The following is a 19,912-nucleotide window of genomic DNA, read 5'->3' as shown; positions in this document are numbered from 1 at the left end:
GGCGGTCGGAGTTGGAAGAGTCCCAGCACAGAGGTTGTTAACTCCACAACACGTGACGTCATCGCTGGACCATCCGTGTAATTATAACGTCCACGACGATTGTCTAATTGTTACTCAACAATGGGATGACAGATGGAGTCCGGGACGAGCGAGGCCAAGTGTCCGGACTCGGACTGTGACAGTGCAGCGCGGCACGGCGCCTATTATTAATTTTTCACTTTTGGCCGTTTGCCGCCCCAAAATACGAGCGCTGCCGGAGTGAGAAGTGGCAACACTGCCGGGAGCCTGCCGACTGCAAGAGCTGCCGCTGCCGCTGCCAGTGCAAGCCGACGGCTACTTGTGAGATGACCGCTCTTCGCGTGACTCTGTGTGTCGTGCTGTACGCCGGGGCGGCTCTGGCTCTAGACTTCTACGCTTACGGACCCGCCTATGATTCACAGCTCCCTCCTCAGAATGACATCTCCAGCTCGGAGATTCCCTTGGCGGTGCCGATAAAATTTTTTGGGGAGACCTATAACTCGATTTTTGTAAGTATTATAAGTACTTGTTATAAAAATTTCGTTGAGTTAGTATTTACGTTTTGGTGATTATTTCATATCTTCATCACGGGTTTCACTCTAATCTGTCACGTATTTTAATCGTGCATAACTCAAAAATATGATGTCATAAATCAATGTGAATTAATTCTGTAGCTTCTTTCTGCAAAATCTTACCATATAAAAGTGTTTATGTTATTCTTGTTTTGTTGCATTCCCACTTCCAACCCGTACCGGGTGCTGTAATGTCTATATGAAGGCACATGTTCAAACGTTTACATGTTCTAATGTAATATAGCTTTTACATTACTGCCGCTCTATAAAACTGTATGGAAAATAAGACAATGTTCAAACTGGTAAACCAATTGATACAAGTTCACTTTAACGCAAGCCTTATTTTACTTTATGTTATTGAATCTAAATTTTTAACTGATAAAATTGTGCATTACAATGTTTTTTTCTGTGATATTATTTCACAATTGCTATTTAACCTACGGGTAGTCTACACAGTACCGTGAAGGACTACGTTTCAGGTTTATCAAAACATTCCAGGCTCACATTATTGTGGTCAGTACACGGTTTTTGTGCGGTGCGTCATTGTATCAATAAAGGTCAATCACTGCAGTAAAAAAATAATAACAATGACACAGGTACTCACTTTATTTAGTTTTTTAGGAATCCTTGATGTCTTAATGCAAATGCAAATTCCAAGATTCAAAAGCTATGATTGTTTAACTTTTTACTTGAATCTGACTTCATGTAATGTGAACTTCGAATATCATTTGAAACGGAAATAGACAGCTTTGGACAACTTATTATCGTGTTTAAAAACAGTCTATCTCTAAGAAGGGATTTCAGAGATAAACAACAATTTATTACAATACGTTTATACTGATCCTTTTTCAAAAACAGAGACGCTTAAAAAACTTCAAGCGCGAAAGGGCACACTCAATACACAAAAGAATGTCTTTGTCATAAAAGCAATATAACCTACACAATTGGAACTCTCAAAGGCGGCAACTGTTTCAAATGAAACCTTTAAAAGTGGTGGGATCTTCCCATTGTGATGTTCTCTCTCTCTTTATCTCTCTCGCACCTACAACAGGTGTCTGCCTCTCACCTGCACGGTCTCGCTCTGCCACTGCCTCTAATGACATGGACCCCATCCTGACCTTCACTGAGGAATTTCACACTAACATGGCATGATTGAACGATTTCATTCTAAGTATAGCAATAATCTAAATCTACATCAATACATCTAAGAAGTACTAGCATGTACATGAGTATTTATTATGTAGACTGTACTAACAAGCATCTGCTACCGAAAACGCACACGTTAACTCGTGTCTGTCGGAGAAGCTACTTTTTTGAATAAATTTGAAAACTAACAGTAATGTTATACTTACTTTATTTTCTGAGGTAGGTGTAGTAATTCTTTCATTGGGTTTGTACTTCTTAAAAATATACAGATAAATAGGAGTAAAAATGAAATTTTTATGAAGCTCCTGATGGACAAGATTTTTTTGTACATTCTCAGCTTTAACCGGATTTGTATATAAGTTTTACCGGTGGCATGTTGAGGTGTATTTATGAATACGTGTACAAAATATCTATATTTAAAAGAAGTATTTGCTTCAACGGGACCCGAATCTGATTCTCTAAGGTAATACAATAAAATTGTATACACTTACAAGTATAGGTATGCATACAAACACAAAAGAAACAGCAACCTATATTAGCACACGATCTAAAACATAATTACAATTTGGAAGGTACATATTCAGTTACACTTATCAAAAACATCTCAAAATTCAAGTTCGACAGTCTAGGAACCATGGAGCAGATCCCATCGTAACAATTAAAACTTTTTAATGGTGTGATCCTATTCTAAGGTCATCAAAGGTTTGCTCTTAAAATCTCACGTTTAACATGTCTAATCAAACTGGCCCTTTTTATGTATTTATATTTTTCTGTGTTGATGTTGGTTTTTTTTAATTTTATTCAATTTGTTGTATCGTAATGACGGTTAGACCGAAATGAAGATTTTTAATCGTCTTTTCATATATTTACAGTGAATAGATAATACGAAAGAAATTATTATTATTCATTCTATTTTTTTTTTTTTTTCTTAATGAATTTAAGTTAAATAAGACTATTTAGGTGAATATTTACAGTTTTATGGCTAAAATAAATCTAAACTACATTTCATAAATCAATGTTTTTTAATTGACAAAAATACCATTATTATATTTAAAAACAAACATAATCAAATTGAAGATGTGCCTACGGGCCTTGGAAATATATTACGTTTCTAAGGCTATATTGATATTTTCCAAGAAAATTTCTAATGAGCTTATTATTATCATAAGAAAACTTAAATGTTCGCAAATGAATGTTTCATTATAATGTTAACTAAATATTTTATTACAGTTTATTTTGATTACGAAACGGTGAATCTCAACTACCGTATTTATCAAAACCATGTTTCATTTCAATATTAAAATTGTAAAATAAAATGAGTGTAGGAAGAAGTGGCCTAGATTTCTCTTCAAAAATGGCTATAATTATTACACAAGCAGAAGCAAATAGACACTGAAAAGGACGTACGAGTATATAATAAGAACACACAGACCCTCCCCCTCTCACTCTTTCTCTCATATATATATATATATGTATATGAATACAAACATTGAGCCGAGAATATAAATAAGCTTCGACAGTTCCATTGTAACGCTAAGTTTTTTTAGAATAGCAATCGCTTCTGCTCGCGTTACTTATGAGAATTATAACGTATGTACCGCACATCACAACAGAAAGCTTTTTATTTTTATCCAGAAATACAAATAGAGTAAAATTCGTTCTTGCATCTGATACATTTGAATATGTCTCTATTATTAGAAACAAGGGGAGCCAAAACAGAATCTAGGACACATTCGCGCGCCAACGCGTGCATCTGTAGATGACAACAGAAAACATGGCGGAACGACACAACAACGATTTTATACTTCATAATGACTATTTTATATTAGAAATAAAGTCATTAACCAATAGTATTAACCAGTAAATACTATTATGGGAGCAAGGTAATGGTTTTATGAAACAAAATACAATTTTAAGAACGCCCATTTTAGTTTCTACTTGCTTTTGATTGTATAAATCAATTGCAGCCATTTTTATCACTTTAGAATGAAAAAATAGGTTATTTCTCCCTCTCTACTTCCGGAATTCTATTTTCCACTTTATAATTTTGAAATTCAGCATGATTTAAAAATATGTAATTGATATTTACAGTTTCATAAACAGCATATATAACGGTTAACAAGCTCATCCTATTACAAAATGTGAATGTCAGAGTTTTTATGATAATCATTAACAAAACAAAAGAGCGGAATAAAAATTAACACAAGTATGTTTACTATGTTTGTCGCAGTCTCCATTAAATCGGATGCTTCCAAAATCTTGCATGTCCTCTATATTCAAGGCAAATTCTTGCTTTAAATCCGCTTAAAATAAGAGCGCGAGTATGATAATATAATAAGATATGTGTAAGATATGAGTATGTATGTATGGATATGACCATAAATGTAATTAAAAAATGTATATATTTGTGCTTTTGTATTATAAAAAAATCCATATGCCACATTTTATTTTATATGCATATTTTGTATCGAAAATATGGTATACAAACTGATACGCTTATCTCCTTTGTCAATGGGCAATATTTTTCTTAATTAGAAAATTAAAAATTACCAATTAGTGACTTATGTTAATAATACTACGTACTTTACAAAAGGTGAATTATATAAACATTTATTGCAAGGTCATTTTATTTGAACATTGTATCCAATCATTGGTTTATTGTGATGTAGTCTAGAACAGATTTATTTATTGTATTAGTTACAATCAGAGCTAGGATTTCATAAGCCGAGAGCTATACTTATGAAGTCCAGCTTTATTTATGTAAAGAACATAAGTTTGAATTTTATTGTATTAATTACAATCAAAGTTAGGAGTCTGTGACTCAATAGCTATATTATGTAGTCTAGAAAAGAAGCTTTGATTTTGTTAATTACAATCAAAACTAGGAATACATATATAGGCCGAGACCTATATGTATGTAGTCAAGAATAGAAGCTTTAACTGTATTAGTTACAATCAAAACTAGGCGTATATGAGCTGAGAGCTATATTTATGTAGTCTAGAACAGAAGCTTTAATTGTATTAGTTACAAAGCTAGGAGTCTAATAACCGAGAGCCAGGTAACGCTTTGTACACAACAAACATTTTTCCAAAAAATCGATAGAGGACTTTCCTCTTGGAAATAAATCTATGGTCAGCCGCATAAATTTTATTTTGAATCAAAATTGAGTGGTAGTAAAAGTACTAAATATAGGTTTAGGAATAATAATTTTTGTCCCAGATGATTTGACTCACTGAAAACTAATCATCAGATTTGTAAATAACATTCAGCCAACGGATAAAGAGACAGAAACTTGCCATTTTCAGTCAAAGAGCAGACTATATCTTTATTTGGTTGGCTACCGTTGGTTTAACCTTTATTTACGTGTCAGACAGTTGCTTTTAAATGCCTCAAGTCTAAAAAAATATGTTAAAAGAGAAATAACTGGTTGATATTTCTAAACTTTACATTAATATCCCCCTAAGATTTTTTACTAAGACGTTCATCTCCTCCATCAATTTCACGAAACACTGCATAAGTTGCATTTTTATACAATGAGAATTGGCTCTCTGGTTCTGGACTAGTTGTTTTGATATTAATATTCGGTAATCAGACGGTCACGTCAGTAAAATAAAACTTTGACTGCCCAGTATTCAATATTTATAGTTTAAACGGAACACATCAGTATATGGCCACGCTTCGCGTTTTATGACCTTCCTCTCCCGGCAGATGTTGGGCCTGTAACCACCACCTTCTGCGTTTTATTTACTGCGTTTTGCTCCAAAGACAGTATAAACTTTGTTCGCAGCCATATTGTTTTACTTTTGCTCAAGCAAAGAAATCCGAAGTGGAACGACTGCATTTATCTTAATATTTCCAAAGCTGCAAAATACAGTTGAACTGGACGAACTACTGCATGATTCTAAAATCGGGGACCACATGATACAGTGATCTATTGTTATCTATGTCATAACATATTCCTTCTTATTTTACTCATACTTTATACTTTAATATAGACCTTCCGAATATGCCCATAAGGATCTACGTTTGGATTCGTGTTTCTTTTAGATTGAGCCAATGATCCAGATTGTCCAATGAAGTAAAACTTGCTTCGTGACAGAGTTCCGTCAGTTTCGTTCTGTACATCACGTGTTTCACATTTATTCACATTCCTACAAAACGTGTTTGAAAACAACAGCTAATTTTTATTGTGTTTTTACAACTATTGAAAAGTAAAAAAGGCTAGGGAATCCTTTTTTCTATTTATGTGCGAAACAAAAGAGCGGATCATAATAAGTTGAAAATATTAAACAAATAACTTGTATGACTTTCATCATAACTTTTATTAACAGGTTGAAGTGTTTTAATGATTGTAATCTCGAAATATCGTTGTGTAAATTCTATCATATATATGAACCATTTATTTACAGTTACAGCCATTTTTAAATGTAGAAAATCTTAACCATTATAAATATTGAACAGTATGGTACCGAGTTGACCGTGTTATATCGAGTTGACTGTACCATCGACCATCCAAGCTATCCCACCTAGAGCAATTCTTAAATTTCAAACTATTTTACTACTTTATATTTAGACATACACTTTTGTAACACGTCTCGGTTATAGGTGGCCTGTCCTAAATACCTTCCGATGGATCAACAACAACTATGGGGTAAACAAGACTGTTCAGTGTTGTTTAGGAAAAAAATAAAATATTGTTTGAGTATAAATTGGTCGGGACGGAATTACAGCCATTGTCCTCGTTAATCATAGCGCTGTGCCCACTGAGGTATAGAATTGTATCATTAATTTGTCAGTGAACATTATAGGTGTAGTAAATCGAAAAGATGTCATATTCCTTTAAATTAAAATGGATTAGACGTGTTGGGAATAGATATATATATGAGAAATTTAAATGTGTAACTCCATTATCTTTTAAAAGTAGAAACAAATTGATTGAAAAAAGCTAGTCAAGTATTCTTCATCTGATAAAAAGGTGTACAGATATATAGATATATTGTAACAAGCCGTTTTTAAAGCAGGTAGTACTTAATAATAAATAAGAGGGTTTATAATTTATTAAATATATTAAATCCTCCCTCCCGCTATGAGGGCAACGCTCGTGGTTCCCAACAATATAACTGACGCGACCGGGCGCGACGCCGGGTATTTTTAACACCAACAGAAACAAGGATCTGTATATTTACAAACACTGGGGAATTAAGTGTTTTCAGAGTAAACATTTATCCTCCGCCTAAACAAACTTAGCCGTTCAGAATGCCTCTTTATGTAACTGCCCCATTCACAGCGCCCATTCGGATGCTGCAATGGGCAAATGGTAACAGGAGCTCGCAGTTGGTGATTCTTCCCCCTTCCTTTTTTTAGAATACGTCTCTAGGCCTCAAATATAAATTGATGGTGATCCTTATTTTTATGCCAAAAGTTTTCAAGCATTTCTGAAACCGATAATGATTTCTTGGGAAGATTTCAATCTCTAGATCATTTCCGTTTCGAGATGGAAAATTTGCAATGGATAGGGAAATATTATCTTGAATGGTTTTGAGATTTCACTTGAACTTACATCTGACCAACCGTTTAGGTCGCATGAATAATCGCAGGGTCTAGGGGTACTTTGGGCCCTCTTAAGACTCCCCCTTAATTTTTAGAAATCTGCTTACAGATACTAAGGAAGTATGAAATTCCCTGCCCCTTTGTTCATTTCCGAAATATCCAGAAATGAAACTTTGGGAGTACGTCTGCATCAATTGGACATACTAGTTTGCCATATTCAAAAATTCTAAGGGATTTCTCCTGAAGCTTAGTAGCTTAATAGTCAAATATTTCAAAGTAAAACTCTCACTTCATTTGCGATACTTAAACATTACAGGAGGGGCAATAAAAACTCCTTTAGAATGCTTCCACAAACTAGATAGATCAGGGATCTCCATTTTTATTCGTTTTATAGATATCCAAGGACAACTTTTCAGTTTGGACATTTATATTAATGTTCTGTAAGCACAATGTTTGAAATTCAGGAGGTCATTGTTGTCATCAAAATCTTTTTTTGCTGCGATAATTTATAACTTTGAAAATGTAATATTCCGTTCCTTAGCATTTCAATAAATATTAATTGCTTCTACGCCCGTTTAGTGAGCTGAAAACGAACAAAATAAATAACTGTTCTGTACTTTCTAACAACTGATTTGAGTTCGTTTAACTGATATCATTCGACAGGTTATGAGACGTATACACTAAACATTCAGTAACTCTATGCAAGTCGATGACTGCAACTAAGCTTACTCTATGCATGTAAAATATACCATTATATTTTGCTGGGAATGTTAAGCATAAAAACTTATTTGTAGCGGAAAACACTGTAATCCACAGTTAGAGTATTTAAAAGAGCAGCGTCGACCTTGTTATCACAATAGTAAGTTGACCTTGAACCTGTAATTGATGAAGGCAATGAGATCTCAAGCAGACTAAATAAGTAACGGATTGAAGGTTATTACAATTCAATACAAAGATAACAACACTATCAGTTCCTCTGTACTGTAAACCATGTGTGGCATGTCTGTTTTCTGCTGAGGCCCAGCTGTGCTGTAAACCTGGTTCTAGTTATAGGTTATGTTTGATGTACTGAGCCGTGCAACCAGCTTGTTTATGTTTAGTCTTTAGGCGGGAAACTGTTTACAGTCTGCGTGCAATTTTATTGAAGTTCTGTGGGTCAGTTATTTGTTATTTAGGCTATTACTGGATCAGACACTCCGGTGTTTCGTGGAATCTAAACATACTTTACAGCGTTTCATTCAAATTTTGCACTAACTATATTTTGTGTAGCAAGCGGGGTTTTATTTTTAAATACATCAAAAGGTTTCTTAGTACTTCAGTGACACAACCCATTTCTTGTACTTATTTCGAAACGCAGATGAGGCTACCTAGCCGTTTTCACAATCGAACCAACTTAGAGCCCTTAGTTCAGCAGGTACAGAATAAAATAAACCGCTAATATAAATACATTCATTTTCTGTCTCGTCAAAAGTCGTACATCCGTTAACTATTACTTACATTCTAACGCCTACAAAAATACGAGGCTCAGTCGTCAATTCCAAATGTAAAAATTCAAACTATGCTTAATATCTACAAACAGACTTGAGGGATGTACATTGTACATGAATCTTACTAATTTTGTTGTTAAGGAAAAACTATTTTAGACATTTTGGAGAAGATCGGAAACCAGAAGAGTGATAATCTGAAAGAATTCTACAAAATATTGATTACGTTTTCACTACAGGTCTGTAGCATACAAAGATTGGCAATAGCTAAATTTTAGAATAATAAATAAAAATATTATTGCATCGATCAAATTATTAGGCAACTGTTTGAGCGGATGGTTCTTCGATTGTGTAAAATACTTACATAACATAATAGTACACTTACATAAATAAAGTTTAAAAGTTCTATTAATTCAAACTTATTGATTCTGATTCTGGTTATTTAGGTATTTTTTATATTAAAATCACCATTTTTATATGACAATGAATAACTAAAACTGTGAAATATAAGCAAACTGTTTGTTAGTTGCCAGGAAAACCAAATATTACTTAACTCCATTGTACATATCACAAATATGTTGTTTAAAGTTTGTAGTTGTTATGGAAAAATATCGCTTTAAGTTAAATATTTAATTATTGTTCATCTTTACTCTATCACTTGCATTATTAACAAGTGTATTAGTAAACAAGTAGACTATTGATATGTATATGTATTAGTACTTTGTTTTATAATTAAATAATATTTAATAACGTCATTTAAAATCAAATTAACTCCAAAACATTAGTTTCGTTGATCGTTTGTAAATAGTAGGTGCAAAATAATAGGAGCTTATTAGTCCTAGTTGTACCTAACAAAGCTGTACTGTTCTAATGATATGTTGTGGGCTTGTGTGCAACAAGCAACAAACAGAAGCCAATCAGTTTAATGAATGGATCATTCATTGTTTACGAGTCAAGTGGACGGACCATTGTTTTACTACGTTTACAGTATTCCAGTCAATAAAATATGGTGAAAAAGTAGTTATATTAAACACCTGAAAGAGAAGGTGAGGTAAAAAATTGCTATAGTTTTAGGCTCGTTTGTTTTGTGAGATTTCCTAGTCAAAACCTGTTTATGTTGCTTTCTTTAAAAACAAGACAGAGCAACATTTTACAACTTTCATCAATCCGTGGTGAGTTATAGCCATGTAAGTAGTTGAAAGTAATAATATGAATTTTTATTTTGTATATGAAATATAACTCGGTTGAATGCCTTGTTTTCGTGTAACCTATGATTGTATATCTATAGAAATTAAAATTTTTCAAATATAAACTTAATTATTTTTTAAATATTCCATTTTTATAAGTATTGTTACATTAAGAAACACGTTATTCCCTTGTCATAATGTACATACAATTATTATTACATACTGCAAAAAATCCACTTAATTTCATCCATTGTTGTAGCCTGGCAACAAAATGTCCAAAACAACTATTTACTATCCCTATTAGCTATTTAATAATTGTTACTTCAGATTGCCCAACCAAAAATAGGTTACACTACATTAAGCGGAGTTAAAATTCCAAAATATAGTGTTGTGAGTAGCTTAAAATGTACTTTCTGTACATGTAGCAAGACCACAAGTAATTGGCCCGTGGCCTGTACCAGCCGAGTGCGTAGAGAGATGCACCCACCCATCCACTGCACAAGACCGAGACGGCCTCGGCCCCTCTACCGTTGTAGTAGGAGTAAAAATACCGAGCAGTGTCGTTATTTTAATTGTCTTGACGTGTATTAGCTCTGCCCCCTAAGTTGTCACTGTCGGGACCACACTTGCCTCAAGAATACCATGCGTGTCTGTTTCCAGTGCATTCCTTCAGATTTGGCTCGGTCCTAGTTCGATCGGGAGCTGTAGCACTCGGCACTGACTCATCTTCTGTTTCCCGTATATTCCTTCATATTTTGTTCAGTACTAGCTCCATCGGCAACTGTAGCACTAAGCACTGACTCATCTTCTGTTTCCGAGCATTCCTTCAGGTTTGGCACGGTCCCAGCATAATCGAGAACTGTAGCACTCAGCACTGACTCATCTTCTGTTTCCCGTTCTTTCCTTCAATTTTAGCTAGGTCCTATCTCCATCAGGAATTGTAGTACTCAGCACTGACTCATCGTCTGTTCCCCGTACATTCCTTCATATGTTACTCGCTCCTAGCTTCATAGGGAAATGTAAGATCCAGCACTGACTCATCTTCTGTTTCCTGGACGATAGTGGTAAAATATATATTGAAGAGAACAAAATTACCAATAAAATGTAAAATCTTGACCGATGAAATTGCTCAATTACTCTCTGATAGCAGGAAAATAAACATTTGTATTAGAATGTGAAACATTGATTGTACATTGGCTTATAACCCTCAGATGATAAGAGAACAAAACTTACATTAAATGTAACACAATGATTGTGAGAGGTTTCTCTATATCTCTTTGTTGGTATAAATATTTATATTAGAATCCGGAGCACTGATTGTAAGAGACTGCTCTATGATCTTCTATGATTAATTATAATATTAGAGTTTGAAATACTGATTGTGGAAGATTGATGGTTCATATTCAAAACATTCATATTCATGTTTTGGCATGAATTTGTCTATAATTCAATTTATACCGGTATTAGCACTTACCGACGTCTTTGCACGCAATTTCTTAGTCAAACTCCAAAGAATAGTTATAACTAATAATTATAACTAATAAATATCATAAACACCAAATTTGCCTTAGCTTTTATGTAGAACACTAGCTGATTCCCGCGGCTTCGCACGCTCTACGTAAGCTTTGCCCGTGTATGTGCACTTCTGGTACGAGTCAATTAGATTTCCAACGCCGATGCGATGTAGAGTTTGCCTTGTTGCCACGACCAAGAAAGTGTCTGTATATTTATAGCTATTGTACACGTACCTTTACTTTATTATAAAGTAGCCTAACACTCAAGCTCTAAGTTCAACCAGAAATGTATCTTAAAGAGAAATTCCCCATCATAACTTAGCGCCTTCAAATAGTATTTGGTTATTTAATATACATAACTGTCAGGTAATTGCAGTTAATAATGTACAGGCGCTTTAAAGACTATTATCTTTTGCAGCGTCACTTGGTGGCGAGTTACATCAATGGGCATAGCATATAAACCTTCTCCGTGGAAAAAATACATATACATACAAATTTTCATAATGATCGTTCAACTAGTTCACGATTCCATAAAGGACAAACACACAAACATTTATATATATATATATATATATATATATATATATATATATATATTTGTAAGTTTTGCCAAATAAATTACATTTATAAAAGAAGAATAGAGATTTATCTTATATTTAGACCGAATGGATGACTAGATTTCAAAATTAACATATGTGTGATTCCAACATTTCTGAAAATAATCAGATTTAGATTACCTTCACGATTTGGTTATAAATTGTAAATTCCTTGTAGGTTAAAGCAATATTTGAAATGAATTGGGGTTTGGCTACATTACAGTAATACAAATGTACACTGATTGTATGCCATTGCTCTCTACCTCTCAGACGGTATATTTATATTAGAATCTGTAACACTGATTATGGAAGATTACTGCAATCCCCTCTGTCGACATTAATTTTTATAATATAATCGGAAACACAGTTTATGGAAGATTGCACTACAACTTCTTATCGATATGACATTTTATTTTACAAACTGAAAGACAAATTGTGGAAGATTCCTTATAATCTCTTGTCGATATTTATATATTAAGAGTCTGAAACAGTGATTATGGAAGGTTACTGCAATCCCCTTAGTCGACATTAATTTTATAATATAATCGCAAACACAGTTTATGGAAGATTGCACTACCACTTCTTATCGATATGACATTTTATTTTACAAACTGAAAGACAAATTGTGGAAGATTCCTTATAATCTCTTGTTGGTATTTATATATTAAGAGTCTGAAACAGTGATTATGGAAGGTTACTGAAATCCCCTTAGTCGACATTAATTTTATAATATAATCGGAAACACAGTTTATGGAAGATTGCACTACCACTTCTTATCGATATGACATTTTATTTTACAAACTGAAAGACAAATTGTGGAAGATTCCTTATAATCTCTTGTTGGTATTTATATTAAGAGTCTGAAACAGTGATTTCGAAAGTTTGCTATAAAACTCTAAAAAAATTAGAATGTGAAAGACTATAATAGTACTGCCAGTTTGGCATTTTATTTTAGAATCTGAAACACTGTGTATGGTAAATCGTTCTATTGCTCCCAGTCGGAATTAATTTTGATACAAGAATTTGAAACATTGATTGTAGAAGATTTTTCTCTAACTATCTAACGGTATTCATTCTTATATTAGACACTGATTGTGAAATTTTCTATACAACTCTTTGTTCAGGTAAATGTTTATATGTGAAATGCTGGTTATAGTAGATGGCTGTATGAGCCTCCGTCGGTATTAATTTTAGGTAGATTACACACAAATCTTATTGTAATCACCCTCATTTAGGAATTTATGAGAGGTTTTTAGCATTTTCTCCGATCTTGATGCTCGTAATCCAAAATTACCATATTCCAAAAACTTAAGATATATAATATATAATATATATATATATATATAATATTTCAATAAACATTGAATCACAAAAAGTACTTGCTCCACCGGGACTCGAACCTAGATCTCTCACTTGCTGGGTGAGTGTGTTGCAACAGACACCCCCCCTCCAAACTACTTACAATACACTACTTAGAATACACACACACATATATATATATATATATATATATATATATATATATATATATATACTTAGAACTTAAAAACATTGTATGTAATTAGGGACCAAATCGTGCTACAGGAGCCCTAATCCGAGTGTTATAAACCATGATCATGTAAATCCTGTATGTAATTATTAGAGCGATAAAATTACCTTATGAAATTACAAGGTCTTTATGCACAGAGTGTCATCTGCTTCAGTATCTTGTTTATTGCTTAGATATTTTTAATATGTAGATCAATAAAAAGGCAATTATTACCATTTTGTCATCAACGTGTAAATAGATTTCAAAAAGTATCTTCTTCTTATAAATAAAAATGAATCGCAAAATGTGTTGGTAAGCGCAAATCTCGAGAACGGCTGGACCAATTCGGTTAATTCTTTTTGTAAAATGTCCATAGAACATCCGAGGAAGGTTTTTATGAAGAAAAAGTTAAGAAAAGTTAACCTTCAATATTTTGGAATTCAGAAAAAATTTGTAGTTTTTACGTTTCATAATTCAAATTAAACTGGCACTAAACAGTCTGATTGACAGCTATAGCTCGACAAACTTTCTGAAACATCTGTTTACATTTAAATTTTATCAATAATAAGTAAACAGTGCTTGATCGGTAGTGTAATGCAGATAGTAAATAAAACATTAATATATAAATTTTACTCCAGATTGCGCCAGTGGCGAATTATAATCATCTAATGCATTATATACTGTTATAAAACTAACTTTAGTGAACAAAGTTATGAATGTTTTCACATAAGTTACTTTAAAATGGTGGGCTTCCTTGACATTATGATATTACATTTTAACAATGGCTAATGGAAAAACAGAGAAATGAATACTAACATGCCTCAACTATTCATTCTTTCCCTGGCTACAGTCCAAAAAACAAGTGTACTCAAAACTTTAATAACGATTATTTTGGAACGTTGCATAACCTTAATAAGGATTTTCCTCTTATACCGAAAGTATATAAGAAGTAGGTAGGACTTTCCCCTAGGTCGTAATAGGCTTTTCAGTCCTACTTATGTGTGTATTTTCTTCATCAGGACAAGGCAAACTCAACTATGTCAACACGATTTTGACCAAAATAGATTTCAGAGAACTAGATAATCAAACATATATAATATTTTGATCGAGGCAATATGGCAAGCTAAACTGTGACATAGTAGGTAAGTGAATTTAAACGGTCTTAAGTAGGCACTTTTTAACCGAAGTAGGCATCTCGGTCCTACGTAAGTATATACAGTATACTTTTTCTTCGTCAGAACAACAATGCAAACTCTACTATGGTACTGGAAATATCTTAGACCTGAAATATATGACGAGGACTGGAAATATACACTTTTTGACCGAAGCAAGTTTCCGAGACCTGTGTGATCCGAGATTTGTGTTTTCTTGATCGAGATGACAAGGCAGATTCAGCTGTGATGTTATGTATATAATTAATAAAATTAGAACCAGAAATGCTCCTACACGTGCCAAACATGATATAATAATTAAGTTAAACTCTGATACTATGTACCATGAACTTAAATAATATCTACCTGATGTATGCCTACTTACGTTTTAAAATGTTTGTAGGATTCCCATCATAATTGCTTTTTATAAGGACTTCGGATCTAAACATTGCGTGCGAAGCCGCGGGTAACAGCTAGTATACTTATAAATAAAGATATATAGATGCCTATTTACGTTTTAAAATTTTTATAGGAAATCCATCATATTACATCATAATTGCTTTTACTAAGTAATGTAAGGACTTTGGTTCTAAAGATTGCGTGCGAAGCCGCGGGTAACAGCTAGTGATTATATGAAAATAAGTAAATTTTTAGATCATTATATCAACGGCATTAAAAACAAGCGTCCCCAGTACCAAATGCTTTTTAAAGAATCGTGTCAAATCTTAATTCTTACGAATACAATTTTCTTGACGAATCATTTGAACATGTTATAAATCAATATGTCTCCAAACAAGGTGCTATATTATGGATTTCTGAACGGTTCTTCAATATTTTTAATCATCCATACTGGTAGACTAAAAATACCACGTCCAATTTATACAAACTCATTGTAAAACGAGCAATTTTCTTTTTTTACACATTTGTGTACTTTAAATAAGGAACAAAGTCTAAGTTCAAGGCTGCATTTATGTCTAAAAACACCTTTATTGATATGGTTTGGTAATCTAATGAGTTGAAAGATTTAAGGCTAAATAATTTAAAACAATTAAGTAATTTTTAATTATTTACAAGGGTTATAAAAATTAAATACATGATTAAAAACACAACTTTAAAATTACTTTTTGTGTGAAGTGAGTTCATATTGAATCTGTAGTTACAACCCAGATTTATAAATAATTTGTATGACCAATTTAAGAAGCGTTTTCTTTTTCACTGTTTTCCTCGTTTAAATATGAAAGGAAAATCGTTCCAAAACGGGAAGAACGACCGATTTCTACTGATTATTCTCTATGTTGGTATCGTTGTCGTCGATCAAGACGATAGTTTTCATTAGGACAAGAAAAGTACTCTGATTTTCTGTCCATATGAAGTTCTGCAGAACTATAACCACGGTTCAATGAAGTTGTTTTCAAAGTAATCTTTTTTACGGATAATAGTTCCTCTAGAGGTTTTGCTTAGTAGTTATAACTTCCAATTCAACAAACCCACCACAGCTTTTAAAATATTTTTTGAACGTTATTAACCGGAACTATATTCTTCAAAAACGTTTAGTTCCTGTTCAATTCGTCGTTATTCGTAACCTGAAATCCACCATCAGGCGTTATGACTTCAAGAATTCCATGTCGTACAATTACATATTTAAGGTGTATACATTACTTAAAATGTTCTAATAAATACACTTCTGCAAATAGATAAAGTACTCTGCTGGAAGTAGAGTCCATCTACACTAGAACAAACCCATTCCCAAAGTAGAATAGGTCGTCGAGGAAATAGTAATCTGGATGATTCACTCTACATGTGGCACACTTAGACCTACTCTCAATTAGATCCTGAACTGGGACGATAGTTTGGCATTCAAACTCTATGGCTTGCGAGATTTTACGATTGGTTTTCCTTTATGTCATTATTTAACTTTATATAACATTGCTTTCGTCATTAAGGTGTGACAATTTAAGTTCTCTTTAACGATACAGTTTATTAACTTATGGCGTGTCATCTCAAATTTCAGAAATATTGTGCATTGAGCCGATCATTTTCATCAAAATGAATCATTTTCATACAAATAACATCTAAATGATTTCGGTGATTATATAATTTAGTTCTCTTTAAAGATACAGTTTATTAACTTATGGCGTGACATCTCAAATTTCAGAAATATTGTGCATTGAGCCGATCATTTTCATCAAAATGAATCATTTTCATACAAAAAACATCTAAATGATTTCGGTGATTATATAATTTAGTTCTCTTTAAAGATACAGTTTATTAACTTATGGCGTATCATCTCAAATTTCAGAAATATTGTGCATTGAGCCGATAATTTTCATCAAAATTAATCATTTTCATACAAAAGACATCTAAATGATTTCGGTGATTATATATATATATATATATATATATATATATATATATATATATATATATATATATATATATAGGCCTATATATGCGTTTTCATTTACTGCACAGAAGCAGCCAGCCGTCTTCGCTCTCTTGATTTTCAGCTTGTAATAGATCTCCAATGGTCAATTTTTTTCCAAGTGTACGAACCACATCACTTAAGAATGTCTCATCTTAGTCTTAGAGTCTGTAAGACGGGTTACTAGAATGTATATTCATATAAAGAGCCAAGTTCCATGAGCAATACTCTCCCGAACGCAGTTGGATGCAACATTCTGTGGCTACATCTGCACAAGGTAACTTAAAGATCCAGTACCCGAAGCCTATTAGTCTAGAGCTAACAATTAGAAATAAAAAAAAGATTTATCATCTGATGTCTGAGGTTGACATCTGAGAATCAAATCTACTCATGTAGCCTGCAATTCGAAGGAAGCCTTTGATTTCAGCGATTCAATTCAGGAATTTATATAACTTATGTTACTTAGGTGATTGTGCCAGAAATTGTTTAATCCTCATGTGCCACAAATTTATTAAGTTTTGTTCAACAAATACAAACACGCACTATATATTGCCGTTAGATTTAGGTAAGATCAAAGTTATTAACCATTCTGTAGTAATGTAATGATTTCGTAGCCAAGCCGTGCGCCTTCTTACTGCAAATGATGGAGTTAGTGATGAGTGATTGGTGACGCTAAAATTAATCCTTGAGAATTAAATATGCAAACCACTTAAGCAGTTTAGATAATATCCATACATCCGATGTGATTAAGATGTATAAAGATTGCTAAATTGCTTGCAGTAGGATACATTTATTACTAGTCATACTGCCAACATATACAATTTGCTCATATGTATATGTATTTCTTAGTGGTATAGTAAGTAACTCTATAATTTATACGCTACTTTAATTAAGTTTTTTTTACGGATCCACCTGCATGTTGCACTTGCTTATAAACTATATTGCTGTTGTAATTTTTCTTTTTATTCACGATGTTGATGTTATTTGGCACTTGTTTTGCTTGTTTTTGCTTTTGTTTGCTTTAGCATGTATGCATATAAACTATTTATGTAAGTTGTTTTTATCAAGTCTCTTGTATTTTCATGATACCTATATCAATGTAAAATGGTGTATACCGTATGTAAATAAATAAATAAATAAATATCCCTCAGCCTTTATAACTGAATTCAACTTTATTTTCATTTTATTCCGGACAGGAAGTGTTCCTTTTCTAGAAACTGTTCATGCAAAATGTATTACTTTTGGACGTGATTTAATGCCACAGACAGCTCGCAATTACTTTTAACCCAAAGACACAGAAGAAAATTAAAATCATAGAGATTCTACAAATAGATTTCTTACATGCATATATTACTTTGAAAACGGACTATATCATTAACAATAGAAATCATAATTTAAACCATGTTAAATAATTCCGTGTAATTTAAACGGTAGTATTCAACTATTCCAAGGAAGTGCCTGAAATACCGTAACGTATTTTACTGAAAAAAGAAATTGAAGAGTGTTAGTAATATAGCTGTCAATAACTGTATTTTAACGAGCAGACCGATCGGGTTCTGTGGAAATGTTTGTATTTACAATACTATTACATAAACACAGCATGACCTATTCGCCTTAGGCCTACTGATATTCAAACCCAATTGCAGCTACATGTACAACGATCCTTCTTCACTTGGTCTTCTCCATGAATTTCATGTATATTTCATTGAAACCGAATATAAACACGTTACACACGGGGTCTTAATCTTATCAGACAGGGCTGAAAAATATATAGATCGCGACGCGAAAAAGAGAGAGGAAGACAGAAAGTTTGCGAAGAACTTTGTTATTACATTGCCAAAAACGTAAACGGGAATAGGACAATAATATGAGAGGAAAGGAATTATAGAAGGACTATAGCACACACACTACTTACTATTTATTACCTCACAAAAATTTCATATGTGAAATGAGTGGAAGGACAACCTGATTCACATAGATCTTGCAGTTCTGATGTTATTGCACCATATATAAAAATTTTAATGGCTGCTTAGGACAACGATAATGTTAATTTCGGGTAAAGTAAAGTACGTTGGTTCAGTTTTTGAATATTTAAATTATAAATTAAAACTAATATATATATATATAAAATACAATATAATTGAATCGTAGAAAGTAAAGGCTCTGTGGTGTAATAGTAGCACATTCACCCGGCAAGTGAGAGATCCGGGTTCGAGTCCCGGCAGAGCAAGTACATTTTGTGATTCAATGTTTATTGAAAAATTAAATAAGGCTATTGCCATTTATACAAATTTGATTTATATATATATATATATATATATATATATATATATATATATATATATTCATATTCACTTTCTGAAAATGACTGAATGCTACGTAGAAGAGAGCGTCTAAAATTATGTAATAACTTCGCAAAAATGTTTTATCTTTCGCTATGTTTGTTAAGTTTTTGTAGTTCCATTATATCTATCAAGCAGTTTATATTGTTGTGTATTATTCTAGTTTCATACCTTTACTATTATTTAGTAAGTAGATACGTTGTTATTGATTGAAATGTATCGATAGTTTTTATTGATTGAAAAGTATCGATAGTTGTTATTCGATATATTAAACGTCGAATGGTATATCGGTCCGCTTATCGTACTTTGCTCCTGATGTTGGGCCTCGCAGCTATTGAGATTTGAGATATAAACCGAATGTACGCTCTGAACTGACCAAATTCCACGTTGGTTGATCACGC

General features: G+C 32.8%; 1 protein-coding gene across 3 annotated transcripts in view; it reads left to right on the top strand.

The window, feature by feature from the left end:
- The first annotated feature begins 281 nt into the window (after window positions 1–281).
- The window catches only part of LOC124356857 (nidogen), a 71,442-nt gene continuing 51,811 nt past the window's right edge, over window positions 282–19,912 (top strand). Inside the window, exon 1 of one of the 3 annotated variants that reach the window (XM_046808119.1) lies at window positions 282–527. In XM_046808119.1, the coding sequence (XP_046664075.1) occupies window positions 345–527 (183 nt within the window). In that variant the 5' untranslated portion in view covers window positions 282–344. The remainder of the gene's footprint in view (window positions 528–19,912) is intronic. The other 2 variants (XM_046808122.1, XM_046808120.1) reach the window with 2 other exon arrangements.

The sequence above is a fragment of the Homalodisca vitripennis genome, chromosome 3 (assembly GCF_021130785.1).
Source record: "Homalodisca vitripennis isolate AUS2020 chromosome 3, UT_GWSS_2.1, whole genome shotgun sequence".
In the NCBI taxonomy this organism is placed as follows: domain Eukaryota; kingdom Metazoa; phylum Arthropoda; class Insecta; order Hemiptera; family Cicadellidae; genus Homalodisca; species Homalodisca vitripennis.
Note: the sequence above shows the minus strand (reverse complement) of the source record. Positions and strands in the feature narration are given on the sequence as shown.